This window comes from Leptonotus elevatus, chromosome 15 (assembly GCF_054856555.1).
Source record: "Leptonotus elevatus isolate MCC_2025b chromosome 15, RoL_Lele_1.0, whole genome shotgun sequence".
NCBI lineage: Eukaryota > Metazoa > Chordata > Actinopteri > Syngnathiformes > Syngnathidae > Leptonotus > Leptonotus elevatus.
Window position 1 is genome coordinate 757,170 of NC_141253.1, and position 17,867 is coordinate 775,036.

At 43.5% G+C, this 17,867-nt stretch overlaps 2 protein-coding genes across 2 annotated transcripts in view; both read right to left on the reverse strand.

Moving 5' to 3' along the window:
* Window positions 1–86: 86 nt before the first annotated feature.
* Window positions 87–3,882, reverse strand: tbca (tubulin cofactor a). The gene is made up of 4 exons (XM_086097196.1): window positions 3,554–3,882; window positions 2,531–2,636; window positions 694–780; window positions 87–368 (listed from the first exon to the last, which is right to left on the reverse strand). Exons 1-4 carry the CDS (start codon window positions 3,604–3,606, stop codon window positions 288–290), a joined length of 327 nt encoding a protein of 108 aa, XP_085953322.1. The 5' UTR covers window positions 3,607–3,882; the 3' UTR covers window positions 87–287.
* A 10,453-nt stretch (window positions 3,883–14,335) lies between these two features.
* ap3b1a (adaptor related protein complex 3 subunit beta 1a) overlaps window positions 14,336–17,867 on the reverse strand; it is a 34,989-nt gene continuing 31,457 nt past the window's right edge. Inside the window, 1 exon segment of the mRNA XM_086096961.1 lies at window positions 14,336–14,634. Within this exon segment, the coding sequence (XP_085953087.1) occupies window positions 14,466–14,634 (169 nt within the window). The 3' untranslated portion in view covers window positions 14,336–14,465.

Consider the following 17,867-nt stretch of genomic DNA (forward strand, 5'->3'; position numbering starts at 1 on the left):
AATTATTGTTTACATTTAAATGCGCGTGGAGTGAATGGCAAAGTTAAGTGGATGTGACGCGACACCAAAGAGACGACAAACGTGCGTTCCAGTCAGTCTGCAATGTATTTGTGGTCACAACAGCAAGACAAACATAAACGACACTTGCATGGATTGGTAGAGTTTAAAAAGCGGCGGTCAACGTGGAGCGGTTTCTTTTGCAAAAAAAATAAAAATAAAATATAAAATAAAAAATGGAACGAAGATTTGGGGCAAGCTCACGGCGAAAACAAAGACGTCGCGTCGCGTCACGCCTCCAACTTGATGGAGTCCAACACGCTTTTGGCTTCCTGGTACTCGGTCGACTCGGACAATTCCTCTTCCGCTTCCTGCAGGGACGACAACAAAAGTTTTAACAACTAACAATCAAAAGTGCTGTCGTGAGAACGGGAGAAAGAAAGCAAGGATTGTGCAAAAAGAAAAGAAAAAAGGAAAAGAAAGTGACTTCAATAAGTGTTTTAGTCCTCAAATAAATAAACATGCATTAAAAACAAGGCAGCCACAGCAAGGTGGTGCCGCCATGCTAAATGCTAAATGCTAAACGGACGGCATTTATGAAGCGCTTTCACGCCACCAGATGGCGCCCAAAGCGCTTCACAATTGGGCCTCGCATTCACTCGCTCATTCAGCAGCGCTCGACGTCGTCCGACTGACCAGCAATTGCGTGAGGTCGGCGTGCGCCACGGTCATGCGGCGGCGACTGTCCGGGATCATCATGATGGTTTCCTGCAAGCTCGCCAACTGAACGGCGACAACAACAACATTCAGTTTAAGGCCTCAAAACCACCAAACCGGCGTCGGGAGTCGAACCGCGTTGGGCCGACGCCGGGCGCCGTCCGATCGGCGTAGAAATGAGTGTCGTGGCGTCGGATCGGGTTGGAATACGTGGGGGGTGTGGACTTTTGCAAAGCGAGGCGTCTTTGGTGCCGGCAGTGCCGTGAAGCGGTTGAAGCCGTGACGAGCTTCTTATTTTCAAAATCCCACCAAAAAGCATCGGCACGAACGTCCGACGAGCACGCTCGTATTTCTTGGAATTTTTCGCAAATTGACGATTTTTTCCCCTCGGAATATTTTGCCCCGCCCTCGAAAAAAATTTTTTTTTATACGCCGTCGTGTGCATTTGATCCCGCTGAGATTCTGGTGAGCAACTTTTCAAACCCGTCAAGCGATTGAAAAAAGCGCCGGCACGTGCAAGGGCGCCACCAGGCCAAGAAGAAAAGTCACGGCGCCCTCTGGCTGCGTGGAATGATCCCATCAGCGGCGGGAAAAAAGATGATGACACTTCGCCACGTATTGATTCCACGAAAATGAAAAAAACAACACGCCAACAAGCTGTAATCCATCCTGCGTGAGCTGCATCATCTCCCGCCGCCGTCCGTCTGGCCTCGCCGCCTCGCCAGTAGCGCCAGCCAAGCGTGCCGCCGCTCGCCCCCGAATCAATCAACAAACAAAACACGCACACGCTCGCAATTTGAATGCTCGCGGCAAACATGGCCGCCGGCTGAGGAATCAAAGCCGAGGAAGTTGAAACCACAAGAACAGCAAAATGGAGGAAAAGTTGCTTGGAGTCAACTGGCAAATCGTTTTACAATTTATCGTCTTCTTGATTATTCTATTTATAAAAAAATAAATAAAAAAAAATCGGGTGGATTTACAACGATGTCGCGGCAAACTATTTTTTGTGGCCCACTTTTTTTTCCAAGCCCGAAAGCAAACCCCTCAAAATCAACTGAATCGTGACCGACCAATAAATCGACGATCGGCTGGAATTCAACGAAGTCGTTGATCGGATCCACAAAATAAAACATTACAGCAAAAGCAAATCCTTTTTTTTAAAGCTTTGTCGTTATTTTGGGAGCAGAAAGTTCAACTTCTGTGCCCTCAACCTTCCAATCACAAAATAATGATGTCAAAATCATTTTATTAAAAACTCAAGTACAGTCTTTGTGTCATTGAATTACTTTGATTTCCAAAGTTATTGAAATGGATCAAATCGGTTTGTTGAAACTCGATCGGCCCCAAAAATCCCGACGGTGCCGAGCCTCGTTTTTACAAATTTAGACTTGCGCGTCTTCAGTGCAGTACCACATTTAGCCACAACATGGCGGGCAGTGCTGAGGTCTGAAGGAAGAGACGCAGCGTAATTAAGAACAGAGAAGGTCCCCAACTACTGTCAAAGAGAAAGTTGTCACAACACAAGCCAGCTTGCTAACGGTTCGACTCGATTTCTGCTGTTTAAATACGACGTTGCTAATTATGCTACTAGGCTAGGCTAACCATTTGCCTGTGAGAATTGTTGTGTTGTGGCATTTATGCTAACTTGCATTAGCCCACTTCTTGCATTTCCTGTTGTATGTTAGCATTAAGCTAGCAGACTTTCATAGTGATAAAACATGGCAGATTCTCCCCAATCACAAAAAGGGAAAACAATTTTTTGGATTTGCACAAAAGTGTCACGTGTTCTTCGGGCGTGACATGTGATGTAACATACGTGTTGCTTGATGAGGTAAGTATCGGCGGCGTCCGCTTTCAGCTGCTCGATCTTCTCCTCCTGCTGTTTGGCCTCCGTCTTGTACGACTCCTCCTCTTTGGCCAGCCTGCGCACAAACGCAATCTTCAATGTGTTTATCATCATCTGCCCCCTAGTGGTCGAGGCTGGCACACCACGAGGAGCAGCACAACATCCAACGAAATGAATCAAATTCTAGACATTTCATTTGATGACGTCTTTGCTGGAACTTTTTTTCCTTCTTTCAGCTCTTGAACGATCCACTAATGCTGTCACTATTGAATATTTTATAATTGATTAATCAACTCAGATTCATTAAAATTTTGCATTAAAATGTATTACACAAGCATTTTCTTAACCCGATTAGTGTTTATTAACCAATGATTGGTGTTTATTTCGTACTTTGAATTTGTATAGTTATAAAAAAAAAAAAATCTCTTTTTTTTAACATGGAATCAACAAAGTTGGAAATCAAAAATAATTGAAATCAATAAAAGAAAATGACATCTTATTTGCCTAAAGAAATCTATTTAGTTCCATTTGTATTTACAATGACAGTAAGGCGTTAACGTCACAGAAGAAGGTTGCAAATCATTACGAGCATTTTAAGAACACAATAAACAGAAAGATCAACACAAATGTCAAGTATGATAGTCACAATAGTTTGCTTGTCGTTAGCCGCGCGGGAGCTAAAGAGTAAACCAATAGCACGAACAACGAAATGCTAACAAAACGCCACGAGCGATGCTAACAAATATAACGACACATATGGCAAGCAGCGCCACATAATAGTTTTGAAATATATATATAAATATATTTTGTGGAAGACCGCAACAGTGCGGCGCATTCTTCAACAGGCCTGCGTCAAAGCACCGGAGTGTCGCAAAGCCTTTGCCGGGAAACGCTGTCGCATCTTGGGCCTGTTAGCGCTGCTGAGCTAACTAGCCTGCTAGCTGCCTCGGTGTCACGTTCCCTGATGTAACTCTTGTTACTAGGCAAACTCACCGCTTCAAAACGCCGGTTTTGATCTTGATCTGTCGTATTCTTGGGTCGGCCATGGGTCCGGCTGGTGCAGTAGAAGTTTATTGTGCAGAATGAGATGTTGTTGTTGTCGCGTGCCGGAGGCAAGCTAAGTTAGCAGGGGAGCAGGCGGAAGGCGGAAGGCAGAAGGCGGAAGGCAGTCGCGACTAAACGATGACAGCGCAATCGATCGAGTAAATCATTAACAAAGACGCGTCAGTGCACACAACTGCGAAATAGGAAAATATACAACGATTTGCATTATCATTATGCTGCATGAAAGGCTTCCAAATAGTGTTTCATTTACAAATGGCTTGCTTACTATATTGCGTGGTGCAATTACATGATGATGACACCACGAGTAAACTTGACCACCAAGTCCTTTTGACCAATTAAAACAAAGAAACAAAGAAACAAAGCGAATGTGGACAAGATGTTACATGATGTAAAATGCTTGCACTTTTTCCTCTTGTTCTGTTTAAATTATCATCTTTGTATAATTATTTCAACTCGATTTTTTTTCTTAATGAGGAAAAAATAATGATTTTTTTTTTTTGGCTGTCGTGTTCCCTATATAACGCGGTTTACTTTTCGCGGTCTCGCTGTTTCGCTGATTTTTTGTGAGTGCAATTTTGCATGCTTTTTTTTTTTTTTACAGTAATGTACCAATTTTTTTATTTTATTTATGAAGGTTTGAACATTGAGGATGTTTGAGCCCATATACGCCCGTGCAAGCCGTTGAAGTCACAGGGCGGCCATCTTGCCCCTCCTACTTGGCAGATTTCATTTATTGTGAGTATTTTTTTGGAACCTAACGAGGGAGTACGATGGCCACTCCTGATTGGTCGGTCACCAGGAAGTATTTCATTTATTTGTTGTTTATAAACATAATGAAATATCCGGTGGTACGGTGGCCTCTGAGGAACAAAAAATGAGGAAAAAAGCTTGATTTTTGACATTTTAAATCGGATTTTAGGGCGTCCCCAAGTACGAAATTTTTAAGCAAATTTACTGAAAATGCGCAAAATTCATTTCCATCTGTTGTTCTGTTGCGAATATTGAGAGGACTTCCGCCGCTGTAGATGGCGCTATACACTATAGAGATGTGATCTGCCAGTAATATAAAAGAAGAAGAAGACCAGGAAGCAGAGTTTTCTTTTGTAATTCTCGATCAACCGAAGCGTTTCTTTGTTGTTTTCCATCTAAAATTGCATTAATATTCGCTTTCTTTAATGAATTCCCAAAAGATTCCTGTTCGGTCGTCCCCCCAAACTTACCTTACTTTATCGTCCGACATTACTCTGGGATGACGAACGTACGTGTGACGTCATATCCGGTCAAAACCTGCCACGTGATTTGGTCTTGCCAGCGGTTATTTTCAAAATCTGTTTCCATCGCCAAAATGTGAATGTTCCTTTTTTCTATACGCTTCAAAATGCACCCCCTTCTAAGCATAAAAACCTTCTTTTGAATTTTCGTCCTTTTTTCGAATTTCCGGCGTTTCCATTCAGTTTTATTTTTGCATTTCTTGAAAATTAGAATAAAAAGGGGGTGAGACACGAAATGTCACGTACTCACAGCCTTTTAAAAAAACAGAAATTTCAAGCCTAGTGGAATGTGATGTCAATAATCTTGACGTGATGGAAGGTCAGGTGGGGAACACCCCCCCCCCAACCAGGTGGTGGCCGTTGATTATTAGTCTGTTCCGACTTTTCCAAACTAAAAAGTGGCACGATCAAGCATTTGCAGGGTGCGCTCGGCCTGCTGGACTTAATTGATATCGAGTGGTGGTGGTGGTGGGGGGGGGGGTACTTTCACTGTCGGAGGGGGGCAGGGGGGGGGGGCGTCTGGGTGCCGCTACTGGCTCATTTGCGCTTTAATTAGCGTTTGTAATGAGAGCCGCTGATTAGCGCAGGTTGGAAATAAAAGAGAATTACAAGGAACGTCTGTCAGAGTCCAGCGATAATTCTGCGCTAATTGTCCTGATTAGAGCCAACTGGATGACTTTGGGATATTGGAATGCCCCGTCCTAATATATATGTATATGTGCGTGCACGCAATTTTTAAGAAGTAAAAAAAAAATAGTAAAAATAAATAAGTGGACTCTGTGTTCTGCTTTGAAGAGCCCCTTTTTCTTTGATTTATTTATTAATATTCGATTTGACAGAAGCATCTTTTGTTGAATAATAGTTATCATTCTTGGATTTAAAAAAAAACATACACGTTTCCTCCTGTAAACATCTTTAAGCATATGATTTATACCTGCATTTACGGCAAGTGTAAAATGTCTGAAGTCCTCTTGTTTATGTTAAAAATAAAACGTCATATATCATGACGTTTCTATTCAAAATGTGGATATTGTAAATGATCGTATGCCGAGAAACGTTTCTTGGGAGGAGCAATATGGCGGCCTCGAGGCTTCAAAAGTCTGCCTGTTGGCTATCCAGTCATATATTCACATCAGTGGTATATTAAAAAAGTCGTACAGTACTGTACTTGTCATATTCGAATAAAAATAAATCTACAGAATAATGCAATCAACTTTCTGAGAATGTAATTGGAATGTTACAATCAAACTTGGAAAAAATGACATAACACAAGACTTTATTTCTTTTTCATTTCTTTTTGTCCAATTGTGAATTTAAAATTCTTGTAAAAGAAAAAAAAATCACTTTATTCTCTTTATCACCACATTTTTCATGTTATGATTCTTTTTTTTTTTTTAACAATTACAACTTTATTTCTTGTAATATTTAGACTTTATTCTACAAACTAATTGTCCGGATTCATGTCAACTTCAGAACTATTATTCATTTATATATAGATTATAAATACAAATATCTCCATATTACAAATGTGTGTGCGCATTTGATGTAGTGAGTGTTGAAAGCAAACCATTTTTATTTTCAAACAAAACAACTCATTTAGAGGCGAAGTGGAGGGGGCGGGAAGAGGTTGGGGGGGGGGAGAGGTTGGGGGAGGGGGGTGATGTGGACGTGCGTGAGGGGCTGAGACGGGTTCGGCGGCACGCGTCTCCTCGGACCAGCGCCTGAATAGCAAATGTGAAATTAGCGAGAAATGTGCGTCTGAAGGCCTTCGCTCAATTAGCGGCTCGCAGGGAAGGACGGCGCGCACGCACACGCACGCGCGCGCGCACATTCATCAAGGCCGCAGAAGTGTCCATCCATGATGACGTCTTCCGAGCTTGCCGGCATGCAGCGAGTGCGAGTGCGTGATGAGGAGGGCGCCGGGGGGGGGGGGGGGGGGGGTGAAGGGAACTTTGGAGGGGGTCAGTGCGTTTGCGCGCCAGCTATTCATCTTCCTCATCTTCCTCCTCCTCCTCCTCCTCCCATCCTGGCCGCCGCCACTGCCGGGGCTGCTGGGTAATTACCTCTCAGCTCAGTGCCGCGCACCGCTTCATTATGTCTCCGTGCAAGCTTTGTAATTGCAGAGGGGAGGGGCGGGGGAGGAGGGGGAGGGGCGGGGGAGGAGGGGGAGGGGCCACGGTCGTCGAGCGTGTCGGGATGTAAACAGCTCACACGCTCGGCAAATCGGGCGAGACTTCAGCTCAGCGAGCATCCAATTCAAAGTGGCCGCTTCAAACTAAAATGTCCGACTTCCTGTTCGATTTCGATGACTTTTTTTTTTTTCACGTCATGTTGTGATCGACATGGCAGAGCCATTTTATGTCCAAATGCGAAAGTGTTACCCGGCGCAGGCGCAATCGAGGGGCCATTCTGACCGATTGGCCAAAAAAGGCCATTTCAAACCAAAATGGCCGACTTCCTGTGTCTCCTTCAGGCGTGTTGTCTTGTGGTTAGATAAACGTTTGTTTTGACAAGGCTGGTGGGTCCAGGAGGGCTCCGTGGGGGGCTCCGTGTCCCTGACAAGATGAATGTTGCGATGAGCCACTGGAGACGCTTAACGCGCTTGTTTGGCACCCTGAGGGCCACGCGGAGTCTACGCGCGCACGCGCGCGCACACACACACACACACACACACACACTTTGTCAGCATGACAGCACATCGCGAGACTCCACTGGGGAGAAAAAAAAAGAAAAAAAAGAAGAAAAAAAAAGACAAACAGGAAATAAAATGTGGAGCTCCAACGTGGACGTGAATTGAATTAAAAATGAGTACATTATAAATAAACAAAAAACATGAATACATTTAATCTACAAATTAACAAAATTACAAAAATATTAGTAAAATTAAAATTTAAATATATATATTTTTTACGTTAGACATTGTAAATTCATTAGTTGAATTATAAATAAACGTTCAGATTTTTTTTCTACTTTAAAAGTTTGAATTCTTTTATTTTACAGAGAATACAAAAATATTGGTCAAAAAACAAGATTAAATGGTTTTAAATTACATAAATGCAAAAAAATAAATAAAATAATGTTAATTATTTGACTAAGAACTAACATTTTAACATACAAATATATTAGAAGAATTCCAAATGTTTTATTGTGATGTTTTGTGTACTGTATATTGGTCAATTATAAATTAACTTCAAAAGTCTCCATTATTTTATTGAAAATCATTTAATGTAAAATAAAAAATACTGGTCAAATTATTAATATTATAATATAAAATTATTTCAAATGTTCTTCATTTCATTAAGTCAATTACAATTAAATTTTAGATGTAAAAAACTGTAAACTAATTAATAAATAAAATATTTTTATACATAAAACAAAAAAACATAAAATAAGCTATTTAAAATGTTTGTTTAAAAAAAAAAAATTGCAATTGAATTAAAATCAAAACAAAACCACATCATCAGCAAAAAAATAAGTAATTACATTTAAATAAACAACCAAATAGAATTTCCCGGACACAAATGAGAACTTTTGGCCTCGCTGGCTTTTATTTTGCAACCTCGTCCCCAGATGACGTCATCTGGCGATTTTCCAAACGGCGCCGTTCGCTTCCGAGGCCCGATTCGGTTTGCTGGTCCGAACCGGCCTGGCGCGAGCGGCGAACGCCGCGCGGGCAGCCAAGCGGGCCGGCAGCTTGCGCGACTAATAAAGAAGGCGAATCAATAGGGCATGCGAAGGCGGCGGCGGCGGCGCCGGCGCCATTCATCACGCGTCGCGGCTGACGGCCGTCGTTCATCAAGCTCAATGAGGCAGCAAATAGGAAAATGACCATTTGGATCAAACACATCTGCACTCATCCGCCCGCCTGCTTTATTCCCATTAACTGCGCCCGTAAAATACGCTTGTTGGTTTTTTCTGCGCCGCGGCTGGAAAACGTGTTTTTGTTTTTTTTTCCGGTCCCGCCTCGCCAATTGGCAAGTCGGCGCTTACGAGCCACGCAATAAAATGCATGATCAATATTTACCCAAGAACGTGACAAAATCACACGTTCCAATAAAACATCAGACTCGCCACAGACGTGTTTTGCTCGCCGAAATGTGTTTTGCGCTGACGAACCCATCAGATGACGCAAAAACGCTGACGTCATGGCGAGCCGCCATTTTGACTCTGTGAGGACAAATCTCAAATCTGATTGGTTGGACAAAACAGGCCTATTGTCAATAGTAGCGATCTTGATACCATTACAAATATTCACCGATTCAGATTGCAATACTACGAATACTTTTGATCTGTAAATATTTTTTATTTTATTAAAAAATTAATAAATGACTAGCCAGCCAACCACCTGGGTCGATAGCCACCTGGCTAGCTGGCTAGCTATCCACCTGGCTAGCTGGCTAGCTATCCACCTGGCTAGCTGGCTAGCTATCCACCTGGCTAGCTGGCTAGCTATCCACCTGGCTAGCTGGCTAGCTATCCACCTGGCTAGCTGGCTAGCTATCTACCTGGCTAGCTGGCTAGCTATCTACCTGGCTAGCTGGCTAGCTATCTACCTGGCTAGCTGGCTAGCTATCCACCTGGCTAGCTATCTGTCTAGCTAGCTGCCCAACCTCCTGACCGTCATCTCCATCCTGGAGGTCCTCCACTGAGACGCTCTTCAGCCGCCTCGCTTTACGTCAAGATAAGCGAGCCCGCCTCCTTCGTCCTCTTCATGGGAAGGTGTCGGTGTCATTGAGGTCTTCAACATTTTGGCATAAGGGTCGCACTTTTTCTGGTCCCTCAGCCTAAACCCGTTCGCTATGGGTGACGGTGAGAACGTCGGCTACAAGGTCCGAGACAAGTTTGTTCCTCGGATGATGATTGGGGCACGCAAATCAATCACACCACAGCAAAGGTGTTGGCTCAGGGTGTCACCTGTTGGCTTGAAACCTTAAGCTAGCACTAGCCGCTAACTGCCAATGAGATGCCCGTCCGTCAGCCTTGCCATAAATCTCGCCGCGGCACCCTTAACGCTAAGCTTGATATTGTTCCTCGCCTTCGCTCCATAAATTCCCACCAGCGGGTAAAGATGGCGGCCAGGATGCAAATGCGCAGCTCTGACGCGGCGTTAGCGTAATGCCGCGTGAAATGGCGCCGTCATTAGCACTTATCGGCGGTGGGCTTTAATGGCCGTCTTCTGCCGAGTTACGAGCCGCCGCTCGCCGCGTTTTTTGGACAAAAGTTAGCGGCCGGCGCCTTAGCCGTGAAATCTGCCGCACTTTTTCAGACTTTGGCCCCCGCCGTGTGGGATGAAGTCATCACGGCGTCGGCCGTTGTGTTTTATGAAGGCTCGCTGATGGATCGGCGAGGCGCCGCCACGCTCGGGCGGCCGCCTTCATTCCTCACTCGGCTTGTTTACACGCCGCCGCCGTCATTTCCGCGGATTAAACAAATCACCGTCCGGGGGACACGCGAGCGCTAACGGATCACCGGACACACGCTTACGAATGTGTCTGTGTGTTATTAAGGGGCGGAGCCAGGGAGGCGATGGGAGGGGCGCGGGGGGCGCACGCACTCAGTTTTCGGACCCCAGAAAAAAAATGCGGCTCAGCTGCTTTTGGTTTTTGTTCCTGCAAAAAAAGTGGAAATCTTTTCCAACAGCAAAATTCAGCAAACGCTCGCTCGCTTCTTTGGATCATCGCAAACGCTTTTATCAATCGTGATTTCCACAACAATTGCTCGCAATAGTCAACATTCTCATTTGTTCTTCTTCCTTTGTCTATTTTGGTGATTTTTTGTGCCTTTGACAATTTTGTATTTTTTTTTTTGAGAATTTGTATTCCTCTTCCTTTTTTTTTTTTAAATCAATATTTACTTATTTTGAATGATTGTCTTTTAAAATGTTCCCATGCTTTCCTTTTTATGTCCATTTAAATGTATTTCCCAAATTCTTTTTGGGTTGATTTTGCCTTAAAAAAACTTCATATTGATCACTTATTTTACTATTATTGTTTTTTAGCCTTTAATTTTTGTTATGTTTTTCTTTAACTTAAATTTTATTATTATTATTTTTACTTTTTTGAAAGTGTTTTTCATGTTTTTTTGTCCTTGACCTTATTCTGTCTTTTACTATATATTTTTCTTTACCTTAAAAAAAAAGTCTTTTTTTTTAACGTACATTTCATTTTCCCAATTTTTTGTCTTTTGGGCCTTTTTTTTTAATAAAAAAAAAAGTGTCTTTTTGATTACTTATCTATTTTTTTATTTCCAATCAGTAAGTTCTTTGCTTTGTTAAATAAAATGTAAAGAGTGTGTGTGTAAATGTGTGTGTATTTGTTCTCTCCACAATGTTCAGGAGAGAGAAAAGGAGGAGGACGGACGGACGGACGGATGGACGGATGGACGCCCCCCCCCCCCAGGTGAGTCTATGAATAATGCATTCCGATTCCTCGTCATGACAGCCCCCCCCCCCCCCCCTCCCATCTTCCTCTTCCTCCAATTGCACGTCTGCTAATCAAAACTGACACATCCCAATGTCCAGGCGGACAACACGCACACACGCACATCAAAAAGTGTATTTCCTCCAGGAGAAAATTCCCTGGAGAAGATGGCGTCCGGGCAAATTTAGAATAATTGATCAGTTTCCAAGTTGGCTATTTATCTGACCAATCAAGCAGCCTTGAGCGCTAAGTAAATGTGGCAAGCCCCCCCCCCCCCTCCCTCAGACAAAGGTGGCATTTCAAGAGGGTGTGAAGACTTTTGCTATCCACCGTATGGTATGCTTCGTTTGTGTGTGCTAAAGTCGCAGCTGTTTCAAGGTTTTCAACTAGCATAACATCAGTGCTAATTTCTGTTAGCCTGCCTATGATGCATCGCATTATACGCTAGCATTAAGCATTAGCATTAAGCATTAGCATTAAACTAGTGGACTTGAGTTAAGAAGCTCGCTTTTGTTTGATGTCAGTTTTAATCCGTTGAAATGTACAAAATGTGTGAAAAGGGTCAAACTGAAAATAATTTTTTTGTGCCAATAAACAACACTTTTATTATTGATCATATCGACTCAAATGTCTTTTCTGGAAACGTACGGTTTGGTTTCTGTAATAGTATTTTTTTTTTTTTTTAATAAACTTGATCATCATTTTGGCAAAATGTTATTTCCACAAATCCAAAGTTAGTCAATCGAAACCTTTGTTGAATGTTTTTGAAATGGAAACACTTTCATACGAAATTGCGATCAATCCACAAGAAAGCCATGAAAAATGTTTTTAAATGTTTTTATTTAAATATCTGCCCTGGCTTTTTTGTTTGTTTGCATTCAAAATGCGTTTGTGTCGTGTTGACGATTTGTTTGTGTATTCTGTTTGAAATTGTTGAATAAAGTTATTTAAAAAAAATAAAAGAACTGCTCTCGACGTGTTGGCTGCAGGCGCGTCCGCTTTCAAGCATCTTTTAATGGAGTGCGCGAGTTTGTTAACGGGATTATCAAGAGATTAGCGGCAGATGATGCGATCTGTTGGCGTAATCCTCCGCGCGCGTTCGGCCGCATGTGCGCGGCGGCCTTTTCACATGCTAACTAGCGTGATCATTGTCCCCACGGGGGGCGGCCAAACCCGCGTCCTCGCTCGCTCGCCATTCAAGTCGTCTCAATGACAAAAGGAGCGTTTAACCCCGAGCCACACGCCCCCGACCGCTCCAAAAAAGAAAAAGGGGCGGCGCCAGCGCACTTTAATTGAAGGTCACGGCGCGGGCGCGCGAGCGAGGATTTTGAAACCATCAATTAGCATTCAGACCAGCCGCTTTCGAACGTCACGCCATCGGCCGAAAGAAGAACAAAAAGACGCGTTGAGGAAAAATCACATCCAAGAAAATCGGATTCAACGACAAAAACTACCAAAACGCGTCAACGATTTGGACTTTCGTCGCGCAGCGCGCGTGCGCTGCGATGGCGTCCATTTTTGTTTGGAGGATGTTGACAGTGCAAAAGAGGACGTGGAAAACGTGCTTGGAAAGCGTCAAGAGAAGTCGCGGGAAGGAGCGCGCAGGTGGCGGACGCGAGCGAGCGGGCGGGCGAGAAAGCGAGAGAGCGGGCGGGCGAGCTGTTATTTCCTCCGCCGCCGTCAAGTCAAGCGCAATCGCGCCGCGTTTGCTCCTCAACAAACGCGGCGGCCGTCAACATCTGCAAAGTCGACGCCAAAAACACTTTTTTGTTGTTGTTGACATTTTTATTTGCACTTTGCGACCCGCAAATAATTTGCCACTTTCGATGGACAAACAAAAACAATGACTTTTAAAAATTCTTCACAATAATTACGCAATATAATATTTCGTTTGTTCGTTCTATTTGAGAGCCATTTGGGCAGAAAAAGATACAGATGACCGATTACAAGACCAAAAAAGAAAAGAAAAGAAATAAATAAATCCTTGGATGTTTGAATGCTTGAATTTTGAGAAAATAAATTTTTGGAATCCTTGAAATACAACTTGAAAGGACAACGACAAATTAAAACAATAAGTGGAATAAGAATAAACTCAAATAAAAAAATAATTTGAAGGAAAAAACATCCCAAAGTCGATGCTAACTTCCTGTTAGCATTTGAATGGGATCCTCCCTTTGCTTTTAGCATTAGCACTAGGCTAGCCATGTTTTTTATTTAAATATTGAGTGGATGTCATTCTTAACGTTGCGCGTTTTAGTTTGACCGTTAAGTCCAACTGAGGTGTCATTAAACGGCTTAAAGGACGTTCGGGGGCAACAGAATAACCAGAACGGCATACGCGACACACGTGCTCGTTGCTAATGCTACGCAAGCAAAACGGTGCGTTCAGGGTACTTTCATAGCGTTGGGAAATTCCGTTTCTTTGATCATGTTTTAAGGGAAAATAATTGGCTGTTCGGCCCAATTGTTCGATTGTTCGGCCGATGTTTGAAGGCCAATAACAATCGGCGGCCAATTAATCGGCGGCCAATTAATCGGCGGCCAATTAATCGGCGACCTTTCATCACGGACAGCCGAAGGTACACTTGCTCGACGCTTTCATGAATAATTTCTTCGTCATAGAAGAAATGTTGGAAACTTTTTTCACCTTTCTGCTGCTCCAACGCGTGAAATCATTCTTTAAACGATTCATCAACGACTTATAAATGAGCCAATTAATTGATCCTTATTTTTTGACAACGGAGTCTTTGTTTCGAGACATCAACTGAAAATTGAGCAAATCCTCAAAATGTTCGACTATTGTCGGATTTCTGGAGTTTTGGTTTTCCAAGTAAGACATTTGCATCTTCTTTTACTTTGAAAGTCAACACTTTTTGACAGACCAATCAAACACGATTGGTTTATTATATTTTCAATTATTATTATTCTAATAGTTTTATTTAAATGTGTTATTTTTGTAACGTTTTTTTTGGTACTACCAATTTAAAATAAATAGGGACCAAAAAAATCGGACTCATGGAGAAAATAATGGACAGATTTATTGACGATTAAAATCATTGCGAAACGCGAGCTTTACGTTGAAAATGCGTTTTTAGCAAATGTTTTTGTAGCGCGATGGTAAGAAAAACAAGCGTGCCGGCGACCTGCTCTCTACGCCTGCGCCAGCGCCCGTTCGAGGTCTCGCAGCAACATGGACGCCATGACGCTCTTCTCCGTGTTGACGGTCAGCTTGCACCCGCCGCCGCCCGTCTGCTCGGCGCCGTCCAGCGCAACCAGAACCAGAACCAGGACCTCGCTGCTCACCGTCCGAGCGGCAAACCTGCAAAACAAATTTCATGAGCCCGATTGTTTGCCTTGAAGGAGCCAGGGTGCGAGGGCGCCGCCCCAGCCGCCACTCAAAGACGACTTCAAAACTCATTTTATGGACTGCGGCTGTCTATTGAACCCCCCGCCCCCGCCCCCCCATCTGTCCCACTAGGGGAATTCCCCAGCCCGCAATTTCCATGGAAATGGTCCCGCTGCACATTGAGGGTCCTAACAAGAAGGCAGCGAGCCGCTTCAAGCCCCCCCCCCCCTCTGGCCCCGCCCACCCCTGCCATCTGCCTCCATTTAGCACAACACAACGGCCCGCTTGGAGCTGACAAACAACCCACAAAGGCGAGCACTTAAGAGGTTCGACCGAAGCCTGTCAAGAACCCCCCCGCCCACAAGACGGGGCCAATTAGCAAGGGAGGGGCCGGCGGGGTGAGGGCCGAGCGTACACAATGGCAGCGTGCGGCCGTCTCCGGGGGGGGGGCCGAGTTTACGCTGCGCCTCCCTCAGCCTTAATTAAAATATGAGACACTCGTCTTGACGTGGCGCTCAATCGGGCCTCGGAAGCATTTGCCGCCGTCCGTCCGTCCAGGCCCGAGACGTCCGTCCGTCTGTCCGTCTGTCCGTCTGTCCGCGCTGGTGGATTTGGCAAATAAATCTTGGCTTTCGTGGGCCCGTGAACACCCCCAGGCTGCTTTGATCCCGCCTCTTCAGAGACGCCGCTTCAAGTGTAAATACCAAATACAAATCGTGGCCGCTCTGTATTAGTTGTCAAAAAAATGTTTTGGGGGAGAATATTCAGGAAAAAATTGCAACGATACGACGGCGTATAAATATATATGATAATATTCCAATTTTAAAAAAATCTCGCAAATTTGCCAATTTCACAATTATTGAAATAGTTGTTGATTAATTTGATCACTTGTCGATGAATCGACGAATTGGCACGAGTTGAAACTTTTCGATTGATCGGGCAGCCTTCCTGGATTACAGAAGCAGAAATGGGCCAAATGTTGAAGAGAAGGAAACTCGTCGGTTCTGGCCCGGCCGGCTCAACGGCTCATTGGTATTCCCGCGCGTTCCTGGCGGCGCGGCCAATCGCAAAGCACGGCGGGCAGATTGGCATCGATCGGCGGCGGGACTCTCCAATTACTGGCGCGGGTGCCATCTGCCTCCCCTTCACCCGGGATAAAGCGGGCCGCGTCTTTACGCCGGCCCCCGGCGCGAGTGTGCGGACGCGCGGGACTTAACCTCGGCACGACGACGCAAGCTGCCGAGGAAATTGCCGCCATTGTGGACCGACGAGTGTCCTTCAAACGAGTGGTCAGCCGGGCCGGCGCCGATGGCGGCGGCCAGATGGCCGGCGGATATTTGCGGCGGATTACAAGCCTCAACAACCTCCAAACTCACACATGCGGGAAATTGCAGGCGTCAAACCACCTCTTTTTATTTGGCACATTTATTCACCTTAACATGTCCAAAAAAAACAGTCCTGCAAAATACAACCAAATATTCCGAGAGAAACCGATACTGATTAATAGTAGCGATTACCGATATTTGGAGTCGATATTTGGAGTCGATATTCATCAAAGCGAAAACACTAACGTCAACATTTAACTTTGCTCAAACGTCTTCTCGGGCTGCAATGAATCATTATTTCCGTAATCGATTCACCAGTTGATGATTTTTCCCAATGAATCGATGAAAAAGTTCATTTCCATCACTTTTTACAAAAACAGGACATGATTTCAAATTTGACACTGCACACATTTTTTAAAATGATGATTCCGCTACTGGTTTGGTGTGCAAGGTGCGAAAAATCGGCAAAAATGTCAATCATTATTTTCCAAAGCAAAGACAATCATTTCATTTTGGTTCAAAACCCCTTTTGGGGAAAAAAAACCTTCATGTCCAAATATGGTCAAGTGCATATTTTTGGACAGATTGATACGATGAGTAGGTTAATGCATCAATTATTCATCATTAAAATTGGTATTGTCGGAACGTTATTTGTTATTTTTAACATTGGTGTGTATGTGACCCGGAAGTGACCTGACTTGAACAGGAAGTAGCCCGATTTCTACAGGAAGTGACCTGATTTCTTTCAGTCTTTCAGCCGTCCTATTCCAAATTTCCGTGGATATTTTTCTAGTTCATTATTATTATTAATTAATTGAACATTTTAGACTATGGAACAAATCAAAAAAAATGATTAGTTGGAGACGCTCAACGTGACTCGGGGAAAAAAAAAATCATAAAAAAGTGAAGAATAACAAGTGCGGGTATTAAGACTTAAATGCTAATTGAATTGTGTTTTTGTTGTGGCATTTGTGTGGCGGGCGGGTGCGAGCGAGCGGGCGGGCGGGCGGGAAACACTCCATCATCACATTTGCCTTCAAACGGACTGAAAAATGGAGGCCATTTATTTGATTGCGCTTGTTTAGACACAAACAACAACAAGAAGCTTTTCTACATTTGCTTTCCTGCTTGATTTATTGCCAGCCTGCCTCGCACCAATCAATTTGGCCGCTTGGCCAGGCACAAACCACACAACCCCCCACCCCCCCCCCCCCCCCCCCCCCTCCCTAAGCTCACTCCAGGTGGGAGAAGCAGTGCTGCACCCTGCTGATCAACACAAGAACTGCAGGACAGGACTTTGATTGGCTGCTTAGCAAAGATGCAAATGAATTCATTTCACATTGTAGAAGATTTTTTTTCTTTCCATTTCAAATTTTTTTTAAATTAAGGAAAAGGGCAGTTTTATTTTTTATTTTTTACTTTGCAGGAAAATGCATTTGAATTTATTCTTGAAAGTTTTAAAGGGATTTTTTATTTTATTTTACATTTTGAACATTTATTTTTTTCATTTTTCAAAAATGTCCCTTTAAATGAATTTCTATTTCTATTCTAATTTCTTTGTCATCCTTAAAGTAATATCACAGTTCAAATGTTCAGAATAAAGATTTAAAAAAGTAGATATTTTGTTTTATTTTAAAAACATGCATTGCAAGAGAGAATTTGTTGGTCTTTCATTTGATTTATTATTTTTTGCGGGAAAGGCAATGCAATGTGTTCATTTCAATTATTTAACAAAACATCGCAGGCCATGAAATTGTAATGTATTTTCATAAAAAAATGATTTTTTTTCCTATAGAAAAACGACAAAGCTCGTAGTGTTCATATAAAATGTTGACATCCGCACGACACTCGTATCGCGCGGATGTCAACATTTTGCCGTCG